The sequence below is a fragment of the Hemitrygon akajei genome, chromosome 23 (genome assembly GCF_048418815.1).
Source record: "Hemitrygon akajei chromosome 23, sHemAka1.3, whole genome shotgun sequence".
Taxonomy (NCBI): domain Eukaryota; kingdom Metazoa; phylum Chordata; class Chondrichthyes; order Myliobatiformes; family Dasyatidae; genus Hemitrygon; species Hemitrygon akajei.
Window position 1 is genome coordinate 54208965 of NC_133146.1, and position 24263 is coordinate 54233227.

General features: G+C 39.8%; 1 protein-coding gene across 9 annotated transcripts in view; it reads right to left on the reverse strand.

The window, feature by feature from the left end:
* LOC140715456 (uncharacterized) overlaps positions 1–24263 on the reverse strand; it is a 274016-nt gene that overhangs the window by 111342 nt on the left and 138411 nt on the right. For 8 of the 9 annotated variants that reach the window (XM_073027670.1, XM_073027672.1, XM_073027667.1 and 5 more), the window contains 5 exons: positions 17073–17195; positions 12427–12558; positions 10880–10975; positions 4732–4866; positions 746–868 (listed from right to left, as the gene is read on the reverse strand). In XM_073027670.1, the coding sequence (XP_072883771.1) occupies positions 746–868; positions 4732–4866; positions 10880–10975; positions 12427–12558; positions 17073–17195 (609 nt within the window). The remainder of the gene's footprint in view (positions 1–745; positions 869–4731; positions 4867–10879; positions 10976–12426; positions 12559–17072; positions 17196–24263) is intronic. The other variant, XM_073027673.1, reaches the window with a different exon arrangement.

Below are 24263 nucleotides of genomic sequence, written 5' to 3' on the forward strand. Positions count from 1 at the left end.
ATACAGTACTGTGCAAAAGTCATGGGCACCCTAGCAATATCTATGTGCCTAAAACTTTTGCACAGACTCTATACGATGGGCACAGAGTAAATTGAGCATCGGCGATACATACTGGAGTTGTTGGTCAATAGGACATGTATTACCTATTCAATAATAATGTCAGTTTTTTTTTGCGTTATATTCATATTCCTGAGGTTCAGCAGCTTATATTAACCACTCTGGGAAGCATTTGCCTTAACTTTTCAAAGAAGCTCCAAAGAGCAACCTTCAAGGGTGTTCTTTCCTGACCCAAACCCTTCAGCCAGGAGCTCCAGTACAGTGACTAATAAACGGTTTGACGTTTTGCCCTCTGATGTCACTACCTGTTCCAGTCACGGTGCTGCTCAGCTTTCCAAGGTGGGCAGACCTCTACAGCCAATGAGCAGCTCTGGGAGTGGTGATGGTGTGTGGCAGTATATAAATTTACTATGTGCAGTCACAACTTTAAGTTGGTCTTTTGTATGCCACTGGAGTAATGGGTGTGTGCTAGTTGCATATCACAGTACCCAAGTCTATTTTTGGTTACTATCCAGTTTAAATCCCCAAATATTTTCTCAGTCCTCAAGTTCAGAATGTACTTGTCAGTCACATTCAACACTAAACAATGCCAAACAGAACCCTATTGTTATATCCACTCTTCTAAAAAAAAATAGAAAACTGCAGTCTCCGGATAATCAAGTTATAAACACTATTTTGCGCCACATACCTCACAAGTTCTTGAAGATCTGTTGCATCAGGCTGAGGTTTGGTAATGCCTTCAGGTGAAAGAGGTGATTCAGATGGGAAACAAGCATCTATTGGTTCTTCCGAATCACGAGACCCAGGCACACTGAAAAATGTGAAACATAAGAAGACAGCTCAAAAAGTATTGTGTTTTAATTTGACTAATGTCAGCCTTCAGAGCAGATGTTGTTACAAATCATTTTTATACTGCACAACAAAGGACAATGAGTGAACACACAGTAAGCCCCAGTTATCACGATACAACTTAAGATACCTTTGTTCAAACATTTACATATCTCAAAACCATCTTCTTTCCACCTTGGTTACTACAGATCATGTTCGAGCAGAGGCAGTTAAATATGAAGTCTTACTGTATTTTGTCTTCATAATTATTTCATGCAACTTACTTTGAATGCAAACAAAAGAGAAAATTTTAGAACTTTAAAACCTTACCGCATAAGACTTTAGTACAGTACTGTAGTAATTTTATGTATTGTACTGTACTGCTGCTGCAAACAAAAGCTAATTTTGTGATACGTGAGTGATGATAAACCCAATTCTTTATTGCAAACTGAGAGTGGGAAGGGGACAGGGAGAGGGGAATCATGTTTGGGAAAAGGGGAAGGCAGAGAGGAGGGAGCAAAGAAAATCAGAGAGACATTCTGTAATGATCAATAATCCAACTGTTGGAATCAAATAACCTTGCCTGATGTCTCAAGGCTTGGTGAGTCTGCACCCGCATCACCCCCAGCTTCTGGCACTCCTTCTCTGCCACCTGTCCCACATCCCTCCCATGGTGCTCAACCCTCACCATTCCCAACATGCTTTGCTCTGCCAGAGTTACAAACTCGCTCTACACTCCACATTGACAGATAAGGTACTGTGCAAAAGTTTTAGGCACCCTAATTTTATATATGTACCTCAAACTTCTGCACAGTCTTATAATTAGATAGTTTCTGTTTAGTACAGATATCACTAGACAATATCTGGAAGTTAAAAGTATTTCTAGAGATTACCCAGTGACATTGAGATACACACAGATGTGTGAATGCATGGAATGCAACCCCAACGTGTTAGAACCTTCATTACTGCTTTCTTTTCCACAATCAGTGGGAACACCTAATTCGGCTGGAGATATTGGACCAAAATCATTCAGATGGATTAGGATTTCCAATTTAAACCGGCATTGGAAAGGACAGAAGAACTGGAATAACAAACTGCTGCAACAGGAGTTTCATAGATCAGGTGAACTTTGATCTTTGAATTAAATTAATTTACAAAGCACCGCTTAACAATTTAGCTGACCTTCACATATTGTGTACCTTGTTTCAGTCGTACAGTGCAAAGACATAAAATTACTATATAAATAAATAGTGCAAAAATGGGATAATGAGATACTGTATTGTTTATGGGTGCACGGACCTATCAGAAATCCTGAATTGTTGAGTGTGACTTCCCGATGGTAGTAACAAGAAGAAAGAATATCTCGGATGGTGAATGTCCTTAATAATGGACGCTGCCTTTGAGCAGGCCCTGAGGTCATAATGCTGTGCACCATACATCAATAGAAATAGGCAACAGTCTCCCCAAACTTCTAACAAAGTAGAGCCGCTGAGATGCTTTCTTTGTGATTACAATCAATGTGTTGGACCCATGACAGATACCCAGGAACTTAAAACTGTCCACCCTTTCTACCGCTGAGCCCTCAATAAGGAGAAATGCTGAGTGCCCTCCTGACTTCCCCTTCCTGGTCTACAGTCAATTCCCTGGCCTTACTGACACTGCGCGTAAGGTTGTTGTTATGACACCACTCAATCAGCCGATCCATCTCACTCCTATACTCCTCCTCGCTGCCATCTGAAATTCTATTAACAGCAGTTGTGTCATCCGCAAATTTATAAATGGCACTTGCCATACAGTCATAAGTGTAGACAGAGTAGAGCAGAGGGCTAAGCATGCATCTTCAAGGTGCTCGTGTTGACTGTCAGCAAGGAGGAGATGTTATTTCCGATCAGCACTGTCTTGGAAGGCAAGGATCCAACTGCAGAGGGAAGTATAGATCACAAACAAGACACAATCTGCAGATGTCGGAAATCTGAGCAACACACACAAAATGCTGGAGGAACTCAGCAGGTCAGGCAGCGTCTATAGAAAAAGTACAGTCACGTTTTGGGCTGAAAGCCTTCAGCTGGACTGGAGGGAAAAAGCTGAGTAGATTTAAAAGGTGGGGGTAGGGGAGAGAGCAACAACAGGTGATGGGTGAAACCTGGAGGGGGACAAATGAAGTAAATAGCTGATTGGTGAAAGAGATAGAAGGCAATGGAAGAAAGAAAAAAAGGGGGAGGAGCAGCAGAGGGAGATGAAGGGCAGGCAAGGAGATAAGATGAGAAGGAAAAGAGGATGGGGAATGGTGAAGTGGTGGGGGGGGTGGTGATTCAGGGGCATTACTAGAAGTTTGAGAAATCAATGTTCATGCCATTGAGTTGGAGGCTACCCAACCTGAGTGTGGCCTCATCATGACAGTGGAGGAGGCCATGGATGGACATATCGGAATGGGAAAGGGAAGTGGAATTGAAATGGGGCCACTGGGAGATCCCAAATGTTCTTGTGGTTTGAGCGTAGATGCTCAGCAAAGCGGTCTCCCAATCTACATCGGGTCTCACAGATACACAGTAGGCCACACCCAGAGCCCGAACACAGTAAATAACCCCCAACAGGCTCACAGGTGAAGCGTCGCCTCATCTGGAAGGACTGTTTAGGGCCCTGAATGGTAGTGAGGGAGGAGGGAGTAGATGCCCAGCTTTAGAAGCTTGTTGATTAATACTGAGAAGATGATGGTATTAAATGCCAAGCTGTAAACGATAAAGAGCAGCCTGAGGTATGTTTTGCTGTTGTATTGTAACACTATTGCAGCTCGAGGCATCTGCATTCAGAGTTAATTTCCGGCTCTGTAAGGAGTTTGCAAGTTCTTCATCCTGTGACCACATGGGTTTCTTCCTCCAGGTCCTCCCACAGTCCAAAGATGTACTGCTTAGTAGGTTACTTGGTCATTGTAAGTTGTCCTGTGATTAGGCTCGGGTTAAATAGATAGTTTGCTGGGCGGTGCGGCTCGTTCAGCTGAAGGGCCTATTCCACGTTGTGTCTCAAAGTAAAATATCTATACTGTTGTCCAGCTATCAGCTACTGATACCAGTTCATTCTGAATTTCTATTAAATATGTTTGTCTATTATTCTAATAACAATGCATATAAACTTGGGAATACACTCAAGGCCACCTCATTATGTACTGCCTGTTCTTAATAAAGTGGCCACTGAGTGTATGTTCATGGTCTTTTGTAGCTGTAGCCCTCACCCATTTCAAGGTTCAACTTGTGATGGGTTCAGAGAAGCTCTTCCACACACCACTGTGGTTACCTGAGTTACTATCATCTTCCTGTCAGCTTAAACTAATATAGCCATTCTTCGCTGACCTCGTTCATTAACAAGGATAATTTTTGCCCACAGAACTGGATGTTCTTTGTGTTTTACACTGTTCTCTGTAAACTCCGGACACTGTTGCGTGGGAAAATCCCAGGAGGCCAGCAGTTTCTGAGATACTCAAATCACGCCTTCTGGCACCAACAAACAGTCAAAGTCACTCAGATCACACAGTTCTTCCCCATTCTGATGTTTGGTCTGAACATCAACTGAACCTCTCGACCTTGTCTGCAGGCTTTAATGCATTGAGTTGCTGCCACATGATTGGCTGATTAGATATTTGCATAAATAAGGTATACAGGTGTACTGAAAAAGTGGCGACAGTGTATTTTAAACGTTATTTGGAATATAAAGTATTTTCTGAGAACAGGCTGTCTCAGTGCTAGAAGCATTATCCTTCCCACCTTATTCCTCTGTCTCATCCTAGGTGATGCTCGTATGATTTCAAAACAATAGTTTACCTCATTGAGTTGCTACCTTTGCACTACATACCTTGTGTACTGACTTTGCAGACTTGTCTCAATGGATGCCTCAACTTTCTCATCGGATTGTAGAACTGTAAGTGGCAGAGGTGCAGGAGCAGGGGGACTCCCTACAATGTCTTCACCATCAGAAGGTGCAGCAACGCTGAAAATAAAAGAACTTGAGTCAACATTTCTTTGCATATATTAAGTCAAACTCCATCACCATTTTTCAGTATCTTAAAGCTTTCTCTGAATTAACAAAACATCAGTGACAAAACCATAATATTAGCTCATATGTTGGAGAGTTAATTCACACCTTGCCTTTTGAAATTGACACATCTTGGCTTTGTTCAGTTCCAGCTTTTGAAAAATTCGAACAAGAATATCAGTTTGGTTCCTGTTGTCTATGATCTGATAATGAAACTCAGTCCTTAATGGGTCCATTGGTGCCTCCAGGTGGTAAGCTTTAATTTTATCACTTTTCTTATTGTGGAGTAGGATTGATGTTTCCTACTACACATTTGTGCACCTCTCCTAAATAACCATTAGCACTTTCCCAATGCAATACCCTGTATCCACCTTGAAGTCTCTTCTTGTCACTAGGCTCGGATATGGCACAAGTGCAGAGTGGGTGACACTGAAGCGGGTCGATAGTTCACAAAACTTTAATGCGAACAGTGCTAAAGAAAAAATAAAACAATTAACGCTAGGCCAAACAGGGTCATTAACTAAAACTCTCAAATGGGAAGCGAAGCTTCTACTGCGGCTGAAAAAAGCATCTAAATATTAAACGAATACTGCTAGTCTTCAGAGTCAGTTGACTCGACAGTCCAATATCTCAGGCAAGGCCGATGCAAACAGGCAGCAAAGCATTACTGTGCTCTGTCCAAGTCTCGACAAGCACTACAACAGCAAGCATGGAGCTAAATACTACCACAAGTAAATAATTAATTAGCTGACATCCGTGGTTGTGACACTTCCTATTGTCTCAGCCCGCAGCAGAGCCAAACAATCTTCATCCTCACCAGGAAAAGGTGATCTAGCTTGGTCTATAACTGACTCTCATTCTTTAGGAATGAAAGTCATTGAAGATTCTTATCAGTGCTGTTGTGTCAGTAACACTGCCAATTTAACACTCTCATACTAATTTCATGGTTCCCCTTCTTACTGGTTTGTTATACCAGCCCACAACAGCTTATTTTCACAGCTACAATCCCCTACTATTCATAAAATGGAGACAGCAGGCCAATGTTGTGGTATGAATATTTGGGGCACATGTCCAGGAAAGTGGTTAGTAAGTTGTGGAGTATAATCCTAGTAAAGAACATTTCTCTCCTGTAAATGGGCAATCATCTTGTATACGTAATCCCCTCGAAACTGCATGGGATTAATTGGAGAATTAAAGGTTGGATTGAAATGTGCAATACCGAACTTGGAAACACAATGTAATTGTTTTACATTTAATATACCTGGTTAAAAAAATTATAGTAACCAAGTTCATATCAATTGTCCAAAGTATAATTCTGGCTTGGAATTTATCCCCAGTGGTTAGCACCAAATATACCACACAGTCAATGGAATGGACTTGGAGAGAGTACAAGCCAAGCTACAATAAAGCAAATTTAGTACTGCTCACTGAAAATGAATTTCTAAGCAATAGCAGATGGAGTGATTTAGACAATTACTTAGCAACTTAATTCATTCAAATCCCTTTGCAGGTCCTAAAACCTACTCCCATACATGCATTTTGCTCCAACCTAAGTCATTATATCTGGCTACTGCCCTTCTGTTGCAGACTCGTTAGAAATCACTGTGATATCCTGAATGTTTTCTTATGAATGTATTATCTGGTACCCTAAATTATATTTATAATAATACCTATATCTGCTCCAATAAATACAGAATTCCCTTCAATCATCACACTAGAATAGGTTAGGACTTTATTCCTTGGAATGTAGAAGACTGAGGGAAGATTTGATAAAGGTATACAAAATTATAAGGCGTATAGAAACGGTAAATGCAAACAGGCTTTTTCCACTGAGGTTGGGTGGACTGCAACTAGATGTCATGGATTAAGAGTGAAAGTTGAAAAGCTTAAGGGGAACATGACGGGAAACATTCACTCAGAGTGAGAGTGTGGAATGAGCAGCCAGCACAAGTGATGCATGCGAGCTCGACTTCAGCGTTTAAGCAAAGTTTGGATAGGTACATGGATGGTAGGGGTTATGAGGGCTATGGACCCAGTGCAGGTCAATGCAAGTAGGCAACTTAAATGGTTCAGCATGGACTAGATGGGCCAAAGGACCTATTTCTGTGCTGTACTTTTCTATGACACTATGACTGCATGGTTTTCCCCTTGAGGATCACTTACTCCTTGGTCCTTGTTGGTACTCATTACAAAGAGCAGTGTCATAGAGTAGCGTTCAGGTAAAGAGTTAGAACCTAATTCAACTACAGTCAGTCAAAACTTAGCCCAATTTAGACACAGGTTTTTAAGGCCAGGTCTAGTTGACTCATGTCACGCAGCCAAAATACAACTAAAATATTGAGCCTGACTGCTTTTATTTATAAGGAGTCCGCCTGGCCTGGTCTATACAGAGCCGAGTAGGCTTCTACTTTTTGGATATGGGTTACATTGAGCTTGATTCAAATTGCCAGGCTCCATCAAGGTTGCTTGACGGGTTTTGCTGGCAATCAAATTTTTTTTCCAGCATTAGGGAAGTTCTGCTTTCTATTTAGATAAAATGCTACACAATCCAATGACATTCTGATAGCTCTTCAAAACATTATTGCAAAGAAGACTGCAACAGAAAGTTGTCACGTCCCATTGTGAGCATGTGCTTTGCTCCCATGGCCACAGTCATCTTGTTGAAAAGGATGTCACAGGCAAACCATTCACCAGCTCCATAGTAATAATAGTTTTATTTAACAAATGGTTTATTATAGAAACATAGATCTACAGCACATTACAGGCCCTTCAGCCCACAATGTTGTGCCAACCATGTAACCTGCTCTAGAAGCTGCCTAGAATTTCCCTACCACATAGACCTCTATTTTTTTCTCTTAAAAGAGTTAAAGTTTCTAGTATTGAAGCTTTTCTACCTTCTTTCCCACAGAGAAACCAGACTGGAGATGCAATTTTAACTATTGTTTATTTGAATTTTTCACAGTTTTTTTCTTCGTATTTTATGCAATTTCAGGAATGAACCTCTTCAATGTAAAACAATTGAATCGGTGGTGAGGAAGGCAAATGCAATGTTAGCATTCATTTTGAGAGGATTAGAATATAAAAGCAAGGATGTAATACTGAGGCTTTATAAAGCACTATAGCAAGGTCTCACTTGGAATATTGCGAGCAGTTTTGGGCCCTTTACCTAAGAAAGGATGTGCTGACATTGGAGAGGGTTCAAATGAGGTTCATGAAAATGATGCTGCCATTGAAAGGCTTGTCATATGAGGAGCATTTGATGGCTCTGGTCCTGTACTCACTGGAATTCAGAAGAATGGGGGGGGGGGGACCTCATTGAAACCTATTGAATGTTGAAAGGCCTTGATAAAGTTGAAGTGAAGAGGACGTTTCCTTTGGTGCGGGAGTCTAAGACCAAAGGAAACACCCTCAGAACAGAGGGACGTCCTTTTAGAATGGAGAAGAGGAGGAATTTCTTTAGCCAGAGGGTGGTGAATCTGTGGGATTTGCTGCCATGGGCAACAAAGTCATTGGGTATATTTAAGGTAGAGGTTGATAGACTCTTGATTGTTCAGGCGTGAAGGAATACAGGGAAAAGGCAGGAGACCAGGGCTGAGAGGGAAATGGATCAGCCATGATGAAATGGAGGAGCAGGCTCGATGATCCAAATAAACTGATCTTGCTCCTATAACTCATGGTCTTATGGTAAAACAAACATGCAGAAATTCATCAGAAATAAGGAAAAGCCTAAAACATTAAGTCTATTTATCTCTCCACTGATGCTCCATGATCCAATAATTATTTTACAGATTTCCAATATCTATTGTACTGTGCACTATATTAACAGATAAATCCACATTAATCTGATTAAAGACAGTTTAATAATATCCCTGGGCTTAATTCTATCTGCTACAGAAATCGGAGGATTACTTGGCATCCGTGAGAATATTAGCAGAATGTACCTAGGACTTTGTAAACACACATAGTCCATATACTGTACACACATTAAACATCAGAATGAACAGGTGTTGCTGAAGAAATCTATTTCAAAATGGTTAAATTCAGGCTACTGTACTTTCTATTTATTAAAGACACTAATAAAAATCTGCTGTTCATTTCTGAGGGGGCTTTCATATATTACACTTTCAGAAGGATATAATATCCTGCCTTTGGACTAGGGAAAAAAGTTTCAACAGATACCAGTGGCATTCCAATCACCAGCACACTACGTTAACACTGTGCGTTCGGTGCTGTATCTGTTCTCTATTTGTTTTGTATTCTGTGTTGTGTGCTTATTATGTTTATTACGGTAACTAGTCACATGAGCATGGTGAAAGCGAAGGGAATAAGTTGCGCATTCTTGCTTATTCCGTGGCAGTTTGTGGCTCGGGACCAGCGGAGGTCATATCTTTGCTGACCACTTGATATTGCTCAATAATGCTTAATTGTATGTTTGCTAATCACTAAGAAAGGAAATATGGAATTCAGCTCTTTGGAACAATCATTTCATTGGAGCTGAGGGTGTGTCATGCAAGTATCACAACTCCGTGACCGTCATAGTCGAGCAGCAACTGTTTTGATTTTGGACTAGTGTTTGCCGCTACAGGCATGTTAATAACTTGCCCTTGCGGTATTAAGCAGTACAAATTGAAATGGGCACAGATTTTCTAAGCAACAGAAGAACAGTTGCCTTGACAGCTCTGCACCAGGGTGGCATTTGGGGCCCATAGGTTCTGCCCTTTCTCCTTTTATTTCAAACTTCCAGCACTTCCCAACATTTTATTACATCTACTTCACCAGTACTTTTTACTATCATTAACACTGGAACAAATTCACTTTCCATTGTCTTGTTAGATTGGACTTATAAATCTGCCAATATTTATGACTGAAGTAAAATGCAAATTGAGCACAGGATTTCAGCACTCAGAAGTTAACATTAAAAGACATGAAAGATAATTATCAGTAAAGAAGATAGAAATATAGAAAACCTACAGCACAACACAGGCCCTTCAGCCTACAAAGCTGAAGATGGCATGCAACTTGGACAGCATCCTCTTTTCAGACACCACCATCAGAGAGTCCAGTTCCACCCCCACAACATCACTGGCCTTACGAATGAGTTTGTTGATTCTGTTGGTGTCTGCTACCCTCAGCCTGCTGCCCCAGCACACAACAGCAAACATGATAGCACTGGCCACCACAGCCTCGTAGAACATCCTCAGCATTGTCCAGCAGATTTTAAAGGACCTCAGTCTCCTCAGGAAATAGAGACAGCTCTGACCCTTCTTGTAGACAGCCTCGGTGTTCTTTGACCAGTCTAGTTTATTATTACAAACAACCTTGGAGGTCAACCGGGGGGGGGGTTGCTACCACCCTGAAATGAGGTTTTGCAGCGTGGGGTGTCTGAAATAAACCTAGCAACAAAGCAATTCCAAATGACCAGAGAAGAATCTTAATAACGCTGTTTCACAGGAGGAAGCGATCTTGCAAATTATGAAGCACAGTAATGTTTTTAACAGAATGTGTACTGGCAACCCTGCACCAGCAGATGAGGTGGAGTTTGGTTGGAACATATGACTCACAGTCCATTGTACGGCAAAACAAAGTTAACTTACTCAGAAAACAATGGAGGAGTCAGAAACTACACCAGTCTCTCCTGGTAACAGGGAATTGATCTGCCCAGAATGTATAGTTATTTTACCTATTTTATATAACTTGTGTATAATCAGCCTCATTCGATTACAACACTGTTGTCACTTAGTTTGATGGAACTGCAAGTGACCCAATTATCTCCAATTTGTTGGTTAGAACATTGTTGATAAATTAACAAGTAAGGAATATATTAATGACTGAATAAAACACATCTTGATACAAGGTAGAAATGAACCTGCATCGAGTAATAGTTGGCAAGTTATGAAATCTCAAATAAGCATAACTTCTATTTCGCAAGTTGACTCATAGAACACAACCTTGCAGCCGTTTGCAATACCTTTTCAAAGAGTCTTCAACCCCAAGAGCATCTGCATTACTGATAAGTAGAGAAGGGGCTAGAATCGACTCTGCAATTTCACTACTGAAAGTATTTCTGGAAAAACAGAGGACAAACGCACATAAGGCAACACAGTATAAATTCACAGGCATAAATCCTCAAGTATATTTCATCAACATTAATTGACTCATTTAATCAAAGGACAAGAGCAAAACAAAGACCTTTAAAATAGTTAACTCATTGTAAGCTCTAAAGGAAACAAAGAAATGTAATTTCATAGGAGATATGCCTGTTGTCCACTGCATGGTGCAAAGTCGGGATGATAATTCCCTGTAGCATGTCATAAAATATGATGTACTGGAAAACTGTATATTTTGCTAATTACTTCACTAATATTTAATCTCTCTCCTGCTGGAGAGATGGAGTACATTTTTTTGGAGTCCTAATTATCTCCAGTGAAATAAGCTTCAGTACAAACACATCAGTTTCCAAGGTCAGTTATTAGGCCATGGGAATGGAGCACCTAGACCAGGGGTTCCTAACATTTTTTATACCATGGACAAATGCCATTAAGCAAGGGGTCCATGGACTCCAGCTTGGGAACCCCTGGCTTCGATGATAGATGTAGAGTAGATTACTAAACAGGAAGCCAAGGTGAAATTATAGGTTCCTGGAAATTAGTGTAGTGATATTCTTGTCTGTTTTGCCTGAGGATGCTTGGTATTATAAAAGCTGTGAAAGATGTTCATTGTGATAAAATCGTCACCTCTCACGCAAGAACAAGTAAACAAAGCAAACACACTCTGTAACTGGTAATCCTTTTTTAACTCCTGATAACATTACTGTTTGTCTGGTAGCTTTATATCAATATTCAATGTGACTATTTATATGCAGACACTACCAAAGGCTGCAAGGATCAACTTCACAGAAACGCAGCATGATTTAAAACAGTGACTTGCTGCTCTCGGAACAGTGAATTATGACTGCGTCTGAGATCCATCTTTAGTTTTTATAATTTTTTTTAAATAAATATAGCAGTAGCCAGATTATTCTGCAACACATAGTGATTCCTGGATTTCAGTAAATCTTACATCTCTATGGAAGTGCAACGAAGAGAGTAGGTAGCAGAGTTGTCTAAATAAAACAGCATAAGATTAAGGTAAGGAGTTGGAAGCTTAGAGCAGATCTGCAGAAGATTTCACTTTCACCTGGTGGTGGTTAGAATCTGCAACACAAGGAGGCAGAGACTCTCATTACATTTAAGAAGTCTCCACATGAACACTTGGAGGCTTGGAGGGCTGAGGGCCAAGTGTGAGAAAGTGGGATTAGTGTAGACAGGTCATCATGTTCTGGTGGGCCAAAGAGCCTGCCTTCCGTGCTCCAGAGGCTCCCAGCCTTTTTTATGCCATGGAACAATACCGTTGAGCACAGGGGCGGTGGAGCCCAGTTTGGGAAACCCTGCTGTGCTTTGTGACTATGGTCCTATGAAAGTCAACAGTCCCCTCCCATAACAATAAAGCTGTCCAGAGATATTTTGCACCACGTACTTTGGCTCTATTTGGAGGTTTGTAGTATTCGTGTGTGACTCGTCAACACCATCAGATTGTGGAGATGGAAAAGGAGTCGTAGATGGGATAAGATGATCGATTTGCTCTTCGCTGTCACCAGGCACAGAAAGACTGAAATTGAAAAATTTAAAACATGATAACAATACGTTTTAGAACATGCTTTTTTAAAATATTTGCTGTTTTCAAATCACAAACGTAAATAAATGACAAAAATAAAGTATAATAATCTAAAATAATTTGGGTCTAAAAAACACACCACTGAAATAACAGTCAAATCTTTTCACAAATTTGTGAGCAACAAGATCTGAATGCTTGAAGATAGCTTCATATTCTTAGCAATATTAAAAGATACCCATGAATTAAACTAGATGTAATTACTTTAAAATTACTCGTCATACAAGTTGGTCTAATGATTTAAACGTTAGATTCTCAGAGATCTGCACTTGGAATGATTTTGTGTTAAAGTGTACCGAAGATGGCCATCCACAGTCACTTGTGCCTTACTAGTGATGGATTATCATCTTTGCTGCTTGACCAATAATCAGGAGAGACAGGTTTAATGCAGAGTATTGCACAAATGCTGTGAAGAAACAAATTTATGGGGAAGATTTTAAGAAAAGGGATTATCCCCGGTGTGCTTCAACAACCTTAGGTAATAGAAAAATCATAGCCACAGCCAGTGGAAAGTGAACCGTATGTCGCCTACAGATTTTCAGTGACTGCGAGTGAGAGTTCCTGCCGTGCAATATCTGCCGACCTTTGCGACGTAAAGTGATGGCACCAGGTGAAGTGGCAAGCCTCAAAATCACGTCCAGTCAACTTTGTCTCCTGTTTGATACCATGGTCTGTTTAATCGTTCCACATTGGCTCAGTTTGCTCAAATGAAATCCAGCACCATTAGCTCCACAATGTGAGTTCAGACACCTGAACCCAATGCACTCCAGTGCTGAATTAAACTACCGAAAGCACTGCTTAATTTTGTGGACGTTGCTACCCTTCAGTATTTAATGCCCTGGACCAGTTCATTTAACCAGCTATTCCTGCAGTTTTAAAAGTTACACCCACTCCCAGAGTCCCTTCCTTCCCCACCTTCTGGGTTTCTGGTTTCCCTCTTCCCCATTCTCATAGTCTCTGGCCTCCCTTCTGCCCATTCTCAAGGTCTCGTGTCTCCTCGGCCATTCCACAGAGTCTGGCCTCCACCAGGACAGCATTATCTCTTGCCACGGTTCTATACGATGTAACTCTGTCATGTGGGTGAACCCAGAACAAGTCCTAACCAAATAGTTTGATAAACACAGCCAATTCCAGCTAAGATATGCAACTGGCTAAACTGGTTCTATTAAAACACATGTTACTGACTATCTGAAATACAGTGGATTCCAGTTAATTGGGTTATCTATTAATCAGGGAAGCCATTTATTAGGGACAACTCTTAAAGAACAAAATCAAATCGAGAAAATAGCCAAAACTCCCTTATTTAATTGGGACAATGTGCTGCTTAATTGGGGTGGGAGACTTGCCAAACAGGCTGTAACTAGCATCAGACACATGCATGACTTGTGGCCATCAGACACTACAGCGTGCTTAGAGCAAACTATTTTTAAATAGTGTCACTTGTGTGTGCTTGTGGTCAAAAAGCACACGTTCCACCACACATCTATAGAAGTTTGCCGAGGTTTTTGATGACACGCTGAACCTCCGCAGACTCCAGAGGAAATAGAGGCGCTGTCGTGCTTTCTTCGCAATAATATTTGTATGATGTCTGCACAGATTTTGTTCCTTTATAGTCAATCAAAAGAACACATCAGCATACAGGGGATGAATACCTCCACTGACAGTACCATACTAGTTTTGGTAGTGTTTTAATTAGTTCTGTATTTCATTTAAATACATACTTGTCATGGCAGCAAACACTGGATGAATTCATCTGCTGATAACTATTAGGAACTAATACACAGTGTTATAGTACTGTAGTGGTGTTGGTAGTGTTCTAATTTCTTCTGTATGTTTGTTACTCAGTTAAACTGTAGCTCGTCTTTTTTTTAATCTTTCTAACCTAATCCAGAAAACTTTGGCTAATTGGGGCAGCCACTGAATTGGTCCAATATGTACAGGTCCCGATATGTCCCAGTGAAATGGAATCACCTGTATTCCGAAACCAAACCAAGGATCAAGGATCTACTTTGGTTGTCAGATACATTGACATGCATTAGGAATTTGCTGTGGTGTGTTGGTGAGGGTGCAACATGCAACAAAAAACAATAATCTTCAACAATTATAAAGACTAATTATATAAAAAAATAAAGTTAGCAGTTAAAATATGGAGAAAGAATAAAATGTACAGAAATACATAAATATCAGCATATATTTACAATGTAAAGTGCATTATAAAATTAACACAGTTTCAAAAGCTATATTTGCAAATTTTTAAAACAACAAAAGCCCTAACACTCTTAAGAATAGTTGAACACACTCAAAGAATTAAAAGATCTATATTCATTTCATCAGCCATTTCCGTCCATTGAAGCCGGTGTCAATTATATTCCCTCACCAGGGCTACACTAGCTGAGACAGTTTTGCTGTTTCCACGTTAGAAATGATGGGGATCTGCCTCACCTTCAGGCTCCCTCCCTTAGATGCCTCATGGACTGAAATGTCAGAGTTTTGTCAGAAAAGCAGAGAGGAAATTTGGGATTTCCACGTGGGAATGCAGCAGTCACTCTCAAGTACTAGAAGCAATGTTGGTGAATGTGAGCAGCTTTTACCGAGCTTCTCCAGGGAAATCATGCTTCTCGTAACGATGCAGGAGCTCACACACATTAAGGTTAGTAGCTAAAAGTAGTGGAATCCAGCTTGTGACACAGTATCTACAACAGTTGTTTGAAAGAGGATAGCAGTAGTGGGGGAAAAAGCCACTGGGACCCACACCCCACACCAGCTGAGCAACAGGAGCACTTGCTGCCACCCCCACCAGCTCCAGACCTCACTGACGGGAGAGATTAAGCACAGCATAAATAGCTTTGTAGATAAAGCCATAACAGGCGTAACCTACAAATGCTGCCAGCTCACACATCTCTCTTTTGAACATTGTATGTGTTCTTCTCACCCTATCTTGCACATTTTGGTTTCCAGCACTGTCCAGACATGTGATCGAAAAGAGTGGAGATACTGTGACCTCAAGCAGATGTGCTTTTCCAGATTTTGATATTACCTTCTCCTTGGCTGCTACTTTCTATCACATGCTCTTTGACATCTGTCCAGATGTGTTGATCTAGAAATTGCACTTATTTGCTCAGCGGCCTCATATTGTCCCTCAGGGCCAGGGGAACTGAAATTTATGTCTGTAATTCCCTTCCTCCACAATAAGCTCATGCTCTTGCCCTATAAATCAAAGCTTCCTTTGTGCTATATATCAGAATGCTATCTGTGTGTATGCTTGCTCAGGTCCACACTGATCCACTGACTTGTAAAGCTGGATGAACACAATATTCTGTTCTCTGACATCCTTTGGCTTATTCCAAAGCATATTCAGTACATCATCAAGCAGGATAATGCACTACATTGTTCTTTTAGATAAGTGATCAATTATAGCCATAAAAATTAACTGGAGTACATAGAGGGCGATTCTTCCTATACTGTGTGAAGACACATCATGCCTCTGACTTGTTTAATGGAGTTTTAATAGAGTTACATATTTCTGCCTAACATGCAGCAGATGTAAAGTCTCCAATTCAATGTTTGCCAACTGTTACAGTTAGGTTAATTTTAGAATTTCTAGGAAATCTTATAGCTTTCTTGGAATGATGGCAGCCTTTGTAAAAGATTGACATTATTGATTGCATTATCAGCTTTTCAGTACCGAAACAACCAATGAGATTATCCCTGCCGGTCCAGGCGTGACTCATGTCTTTTTGTACTTCTGCTCTTCCTTCTATAAAAACCTTTATTACCACCACACATGTAAGCTTCGCAGAATCTTTATTAGCATTCAAATCCTTACGCGAGAAGCAAAAACTTAACTTACTTCAGAACTAAAGTTTTACTTCCTCTTAAGTGAACCAAAAAAAAGGAAGTGAGAACTTTTCCAATTGACAATCAAACACCTCGTTCAAACGGCCAGAATTCCACATGTCGTACGAAATGACAGTCAAAAATCAAAATATAAATTAAAAAGGAAAAATTTACTTCCAAATTTTCAGATCAAATGAGCCATAATGGCCATGAAAGAAAAGGTATCCTGCCATTGATTTAAAGTAACAAATGAACATAAATAGTCCAAATTAGATTATACATCATTGTAATGACATAAAGTTTACAATCTGGATTGTTTCCCACCCATAATTCATAGAAGTAAAATGGATCTGAAAGCAAGAAATACAGGGATCAGTTCGCAAGAAAGGGTTGAAAGTTGTTATGTAGTGGAAACTACTTAGACTTATGAATGAAAGTCAATGGAAGGCTTTCTATCATATGAGTGACGTAAAGAAACTATTTAACTAACCCCTAATCATTTATCCAGCTAGGAAATGTAATACATATTTAGCAACATCGGGATGTAAATACAGAGGAGTGAGGTTCTATTTGAAAATATTAAGACTATAACAATGTATAGAAATGTGCAGCACCTTAATGCAGACTGCTCAGTGTCATCCTGGAGTAAAATATTGTTCTGTACAGCAGAGTTAACAGCAGAAACTGGTAGTTCAGAGGTACAGACTGTGTCTTTGATATCACTAGGCACAGAGGAGCTGGTAATAAAAATAATGACAATTAAAATCTTTGCCAATAAGACGTCCAAAAATAATCCCTGTGAACAAACAGCTTATCCAAGCACTTTAGCCAACAAGTCTCAAGATGGACTGAAAGTTGAAAAGACAAGTGGTAGGAATAAATAAAGACTGCTTTTGTAGATCCCCAATCCTTTTAAAAAATAACACATAGAAGCAAATCTGCTACAGATGCACTGTTAATACAAGGTCAAAATATGCCATTTATTTTGAAAATTGAAAGGCAGAAAGAACGAGTAGTCCTAATTTCAGATTCTGAGTATTTGTGGTGTTTTCCATTAGAAGGAGATCAATATAGGAAGAATGTTAACATTATAGACAGGGAGCTCCAACTAAGGTTTAAGCTGTACAATTACAAAACAACTGACCTCAACTGTAAAAAAATTCCATCAGCTGTTATCTGTCTGTGAATTGAAACAATTTAGAGTGCTTATCCTGTAACAATGACACTTATAGTGATAACCAAGTGAATAAGGCAGAGGAGAGATGATAGAGTAATTGGCCAGTTATTCAAGATTGGTTCTCACATTGCCTAAATGGTTGAAATTCTTTTATGTAAATAATTTGATTTTAACGTTGCATTTTTCTGGAGGAATTGCTGATTCTGCTGGGAGAATTTACTGTAGTTTAACTGACTCTCTGTTGTGAGTCACATATGTCACCCCCACCTCTAATTATTAGCTGATATGATGTTGTCACAAAGTACCCTGAATTTTTAGCCCTGGAAAGGAAATTTTAATCTTGTGCAATTCACACAACTACCTCCACCATGGACGGGCCCAAGCCCGGCTGCAAAAGGAGGAGGGTTGTGTATGGAGCCAGCAAACCAATCCTGTAAAGACCCAGAGTTACAGATACACCAACAGAAGCTCTGAGGCCTCACCCCTGGAAGAGGAAGGATATTCAAAGATGGGCTACACCTGGAGACAATTTGAAAGACTGGCCCAGGAGAGAGGACACTGTCAAGCTGCCGTAATGGCTTATGCCCCAGTTAGGGTGATGGGCTGACAAGAAGAAGCAGAATTCACACAACTACGAGAACAGGTCAAACACGAGGAAATCTGCAGATGCTGGAGATTCAAACAACACACACAAAATGCTGGTGGAACACAGCAGGCCAGGCAGCATCTATGGGGAGAAGCACTGTCAACGTTTCGGGCCGAGAACCTTCGTCAGGACTAATTGGAAGGAAAGATACTAAGAGATTTGAAAGTAGGAGGGGGAGGGGGAAATACTAATGATAAGAGAAGACCAGAGGGGGTGCGATGAAGCTAAGAGCTGGAAAGGTGATTGGCGAAAGTGATACAGAGCTGGAGAAGGGAAAGGATCATGGGACGGGAGACCTAGGGAGAAAGAAAGGGGGAGGGAAGCACCAGAGGGAGATGGAGAACAGGCAGAGTGATGGGCAGAGAGAGAGAAAAAACAAACAACTAAATATGTCAGGGATGGGGTAAGAAGGGGAGGAGGGGCATTAACGGAAGTTACAGAAGTCAATGTTCATGCCATCAGGTTGGAGAACAGGTCAACTTAGTTTCAGAACTATGATGGAAGTATTTCAACACTAGTGGTAACAATGAACATATTTTAAACTTCATTGTATTAAACACAACTCTAATTTTATTGCCAAACAAACTTGAATCATTTTGTACTTTACTGAGACTATAAGACACGAGAGCAGAATTAGGCCATTTGGTTCATTGAGTCTGCTCCACTGTTTCATCATGGCTGATCCATTTCCCTCTCAACTCCAGTCTCCTGCCTTCCCCCTATAACCTTTCACGCCCTGACTAATCAAGAACAATCAATCTCTGCCTTAAATGTGCCTAGTGACCTGGACACTATAGCCAGCTGTGGCAATGAATTCCACAAATTCACCGTCCTCTGACTAAAGAAATTCCTCCTCATCTCTGTTCCAATGGGGTCCCTCTATTATAAGGCTGTGCCCTATGGTCCTAGACAACCCACCAAAGGAAACATCCTCTTCACATCCATTCTATCAAGGCCTTTCAAAGTTGGACGGGTTTCAATGAGATCCTCCCTCATTCTTCTTAATTCCAGCCAGTGCAGGCCCAGAGCTTTCAATCGCTGCTTATATGATACCCCTCTCATTTCCAGAATCAATCTCGTGAACCTACTCTGGACCCCCTGTAATGTCAGTACAATATAAACAGACCATGATGCTCTTTGCGCTTGTAGCGATTAATTTTGTTTTGCTTCAGTTTTTGTATCAACATATCAGGGCTTTGTCTTGTCTCAAGAATCACAGCATCCTAAAATGCAGAGGTAGGTGTCTTGTTGAGATCAGAGCAAATTGCAAATTGAGAAGGAAATATCATAACATTTGTTGGTCAGATTCCACCTACAATAACTGTTCTATTAGCAATTATAACATGTTTAAAACATTTTGTGACAAAGCAGGTTAGGACTTCATTGATCAGCAAACCATCACACATCATCATCGATATGATTGGTGGCTTTTAAAATAATTAATCCCATGGTCCAACTGTATAGCAAGTTCCATTTATATAGCACTTTTAAGATTTTAAAACAGCCCAGATGGAACTGCCAGTTCAAACAAAATTTGGGATCAAAAAATATAAAGGAATATCCTGGATAGAAAGATTTAGAATGTGAAGGGCTATATGTGGGCAAATGGGACTAGTTTAGATAGGCATCTTGTGATTACAGTCACATGATGCTGTGTTACTCCCACTATGTCTTCTTTCTTCCCAGTCCCTTACACCAGCACCTCATCTTTTTACTTGGGCACGTTTCAACTTCTGGATTCAACAATGCAACAATTTTAATCAAGAGCATTGATCAACACTTTTATTTCAGATTTCCAGAGTAACTTCAGATAATTATTCTTGTTTGGACTTTCATTAAAATAAATTATGGACCTTTTTCTCATTTAATCTCTCTTTTCTTCTATTTTGTTTTTATTTCAGTTTTCCAACATCTGCAGTTATTGTGCTTAAGTAAATTTCTTATCAAAGTACATATATGTCACCATATACAACTCTGAGATTCATTCTCTTGCAGGCATACTCAATAAATCCATGATAGAAATATAACCATAATAGCATCAAAGAAAAAACACACCAACTTGATTCTATTATGGTTATTATTCTATTATAGATTTTTTTGAATGTGCCCACCAAAAATGTACTTGGGAGTTGTACTTTGTCCATATTAACAGTTAAAAGTTATACCAATCTACCTTCTGGAACAAGCTGGTTTCAGAACGTAACACTGAAATGAATTGTAACTACACTTAGAAATGGTTTACCACTGTTAGTACTAACACTATTGAAAAAAAGCCAATTAAATAAAACAAACAGTTAAAAACCAAAATGTTCAACACGATTGTTGATTACGTGGTTTTCTTCCATTCTCTTTTTATTTGAGTTTGTTTTCTGTCCGACCTATCTTTGCTGCTTCATTTCCCTATAAAAAGTTGAGTCCTTCACCTACCTGGTTTCAGTGGTCTTCATCCCCTCGTGAAAGGGAGGAACAACTTGGGCTGGTATTAGGTTTACACTGCCAAAAACTAGGTCCTTAGTTTTCTGGCACTGAAAACCTACTGTTCAGCAGTGGAAAAAACACATGCTAATGTCTTGTAATGTCATATCTGTGTGGAAAATATGTGTGACCAGGAAACTGCTGCTGATAACAGCAACACAGAATGCCTCACGCAGGAATACAAATGTGTCATTGACATACTAAAAGCTAACAAAGCAGAACTGACATAATTCTGTGCTGGTATCAATAATAAACAGATTGGGGAAAGCAAGGGTTGTTTAAATAAGACAATGGAGCAAAAAAAAACAGAAAATGAAAACAATAAAACAAAAATAGCCAGGGAAAACTGGCCTTGATCTACCTCAGAGTTTGTGTTATACATCAGAGGAGGAGCTTGTCACGAAGTCACTCTGCTTGACACGGACATGGTCAATTCTATAAGTAAATCCATCTCCTAAATACAGTGAAAGGCCTTCAGACTGGACAAGACCCAAAGTGGTACTAATATGCTGCATTTACCCTTGAACCCAAAAGTGGAGCAAACATTGTGGTGCAGAGAAAGATTCTTTTGTCGTTCTTCAGATCTGTCAGCTATGGCCATCCCCACCAGATGTTTAATGCAATCCAGAAGCCTGGATTAATAATCCAAAAAGCAGACTTCAAATTCCATAGTAGTAGCTCTGGAATTTAAAATAGGTTAATAATCTGGATTTTGGGAAAGAAAAATCTTAGCAATGATGATGTTTCACTATTGTTCTTGAGGGAGGATACATCTTTTATCCTGTCAGGCATTTATGGGACTATGGGCCCACTTTTAGTACTTTACTTTTATGTGGACTCTGAGTTGGGCTGGAAAGCTGCTCATCTTAAAGACAATAAAGGATTTTATTAATTAATTTACTTAAGATTCAGGCCCTTTCAGCCCACAGAGCCCACACCATCTAGTTACACCCATTTGACCTACTAACCTACTAATCCTGTGCGTCTTTAAAATGTGTAAGGAAACCACAACTCTCAGAGAAAAGCCACGTGGTTGCTGGGAGAAGATACAAACTCCTTAACAACAGCGGTGGAATTGAACCCAGGTTGCTGGCACTGTAACAAATACTCATCTCGTAGCAAAAGCCTAAACCAGAAAAAGATTGGGAGATACCCAAGTAGGAAGTCCAATGTCACCCAGGTTAATTAAACACAAAATTGTAATGTTAGCAAGTTCTGCCTGCAGAGGGATGAAAACGAGGTTTACCGATTTTTAAAAAAAATTATTAAAAAATGCTATGTGAGGGTGAGGCAGGCTGGACACGGGACGTACAGGGAGAGGAACGCAACAACAATTAGAAGCTGAAGACATGAACTGTTAAGAATGAAATTAGTAATGAGTATCTAGAAGATTTATTGGAACTACAGATATAACATGCAGCAGCTATAACGAGACAATAGATAGATAGATAGATACTTTATTCATCCCCATGGGGAAATTCAACATTTTTTCCAATGTCCCATACACTTGTTTTAGCAAAACTAATTACATACAATACTTAACTCAGTAAAAATATGATATGCATCTAAATCACTCTCTCAAAAAGCATTAATAATAGCTTTTAAAAAGTTCTTAAGTAGTTTACTTAGATACATTAAATACAATCAACCCCGGCACTTTAACATATCTTACTCCTGGCGGTTGAATTGTAAAGCCTAATGGCATTGGGGAGTATTGACCTCCCCAATCAGAGACCAGTGTACAAAATCCCTATCATGTAGTCAGGAATTAGTAAAATCATACCATTTGGTACAAGTTTTGGTACGTTTGTGAATTGACTTTCTGAGGATGCAAAACTATTTCATTCCAATGAAACCAAGACACAAGATGGCGAGCCACCCAAGGTGAAGAATCAGCACGGAAACAATATGTGTAATGATGCAGAGGATTTAATATGGTTGGATGGATAAGTTTATTTTCATTCAAAGAATCCAAATTTGATTTTCTGCAAGAACTGATCATTTTTGCAAAGAGATTGATAAGTTTCTAAGTGAGATTTACTTTGTTTAGAGGTTGTGATGTTGGAGAATTGTCATGCGAGGAGTTAAATGGTGTATATAGAACATTTGAATTTGAATTTAAACTTGTAAATATACAGCCTGGAACTGAAACTGAAGTTAACTATAACACTTGAGAACAGGAATTATATTTGGTTTTCTAACTAACTAGGGACAAGTAAAAAGGAAAGTTTAGTTTGTAAACTTTTAAATAGGAAATAACACTGGATCTAATTACTTAGAGAAATTGGAGTAACAAAGGTTATTCTAACGAATATCACTGATTCTAACAAAACAGGAATTTGGCTTTTGCTGGTATCTAAGATTTGGAACCAAAACAGAAGGTCTGAATTTTGAATTGTTCTTGCTCATGTAAATATTTTGTACATATTGCTGTTTGCTCATAAACAAAACTTATTTCCAGAAGTGTGTGGTTTCTATCCACTGCCTCCTTCCAATACCTAGAACCTTCTGATGGCCTAATAGCACCTAGTGTAATTTGGTTTTCTCACAAGAGTGCAGCAACTAGTCACACACGATAAGACAGGTGTGTGGTGAACTACATATACCTGTCTGGACACACCCCCCCTGCTGACTGCTCCTGTGGCTCCTCCCACAGACCCCGGTATAAAGGCGATTAGGGCCTGAGCCCTGCCTCTCAGTCTCCAGGATGTAGCATGGTGGTCAATTGCTGCTTGTTCTTTCTTCCAGTCAATAAAAGCCGATATCTCGCCTCACGTCTCAGAGAGTTATTGATGGTGCATCAAGGTGTTACACCAATAAAAGACAATTCAATTAATTTTGTTTCTGGACTGGAGGTGTACGTAATTGAAGGATATTTTGTCTTCATGATAAATTGCATTTTACTATATTAGACTCAGAATATATTTGTCAGTTTACTGTACTTCCTGCATTTTCAGAGATATTTGTTAAATCCAATAAATCTATCAAAAGATTATGGACTCAACAGCAGAAAAGTGCTAAGGTCAATAGAACTTCAGGATTCTTTGTGGACTGTGTACCTTACCTGGCAATTACGTTTTTAAACTAACTACCACAAATGCACAAAGGAAATGAACTGCAATTCCTCTTCCAGTTTTCATTTCTCGCCTATAATGGAGTAATTTGCTTTGCCCCTATTAGGTTAATGAAGAGGGTCGCATTTCAAGATGGCCCTGATCAATGTCCGGACTTTGTACTTCCTTTGCAGAGGTTAACAAGGTAGAAAAATCTATCAGAAATTTGACTTTAGGGATCCTCTACATGCAAGATACATGGCAATGAAGTTTGACTGATTCTGTCACTCTATGGCATGAAAAGGGCTGGGAACCCCTGTTCTCGATGAATCTTGAGATCCAGCACTCTCTCCTCCCCCATCCTTTTTGCTGTACTGTTGGGAAAAGCTCTGACCTTAGATTCTAGATATATTGTATAATAGCTGGACCACTAGTTGACATTAAACTGTTTTAG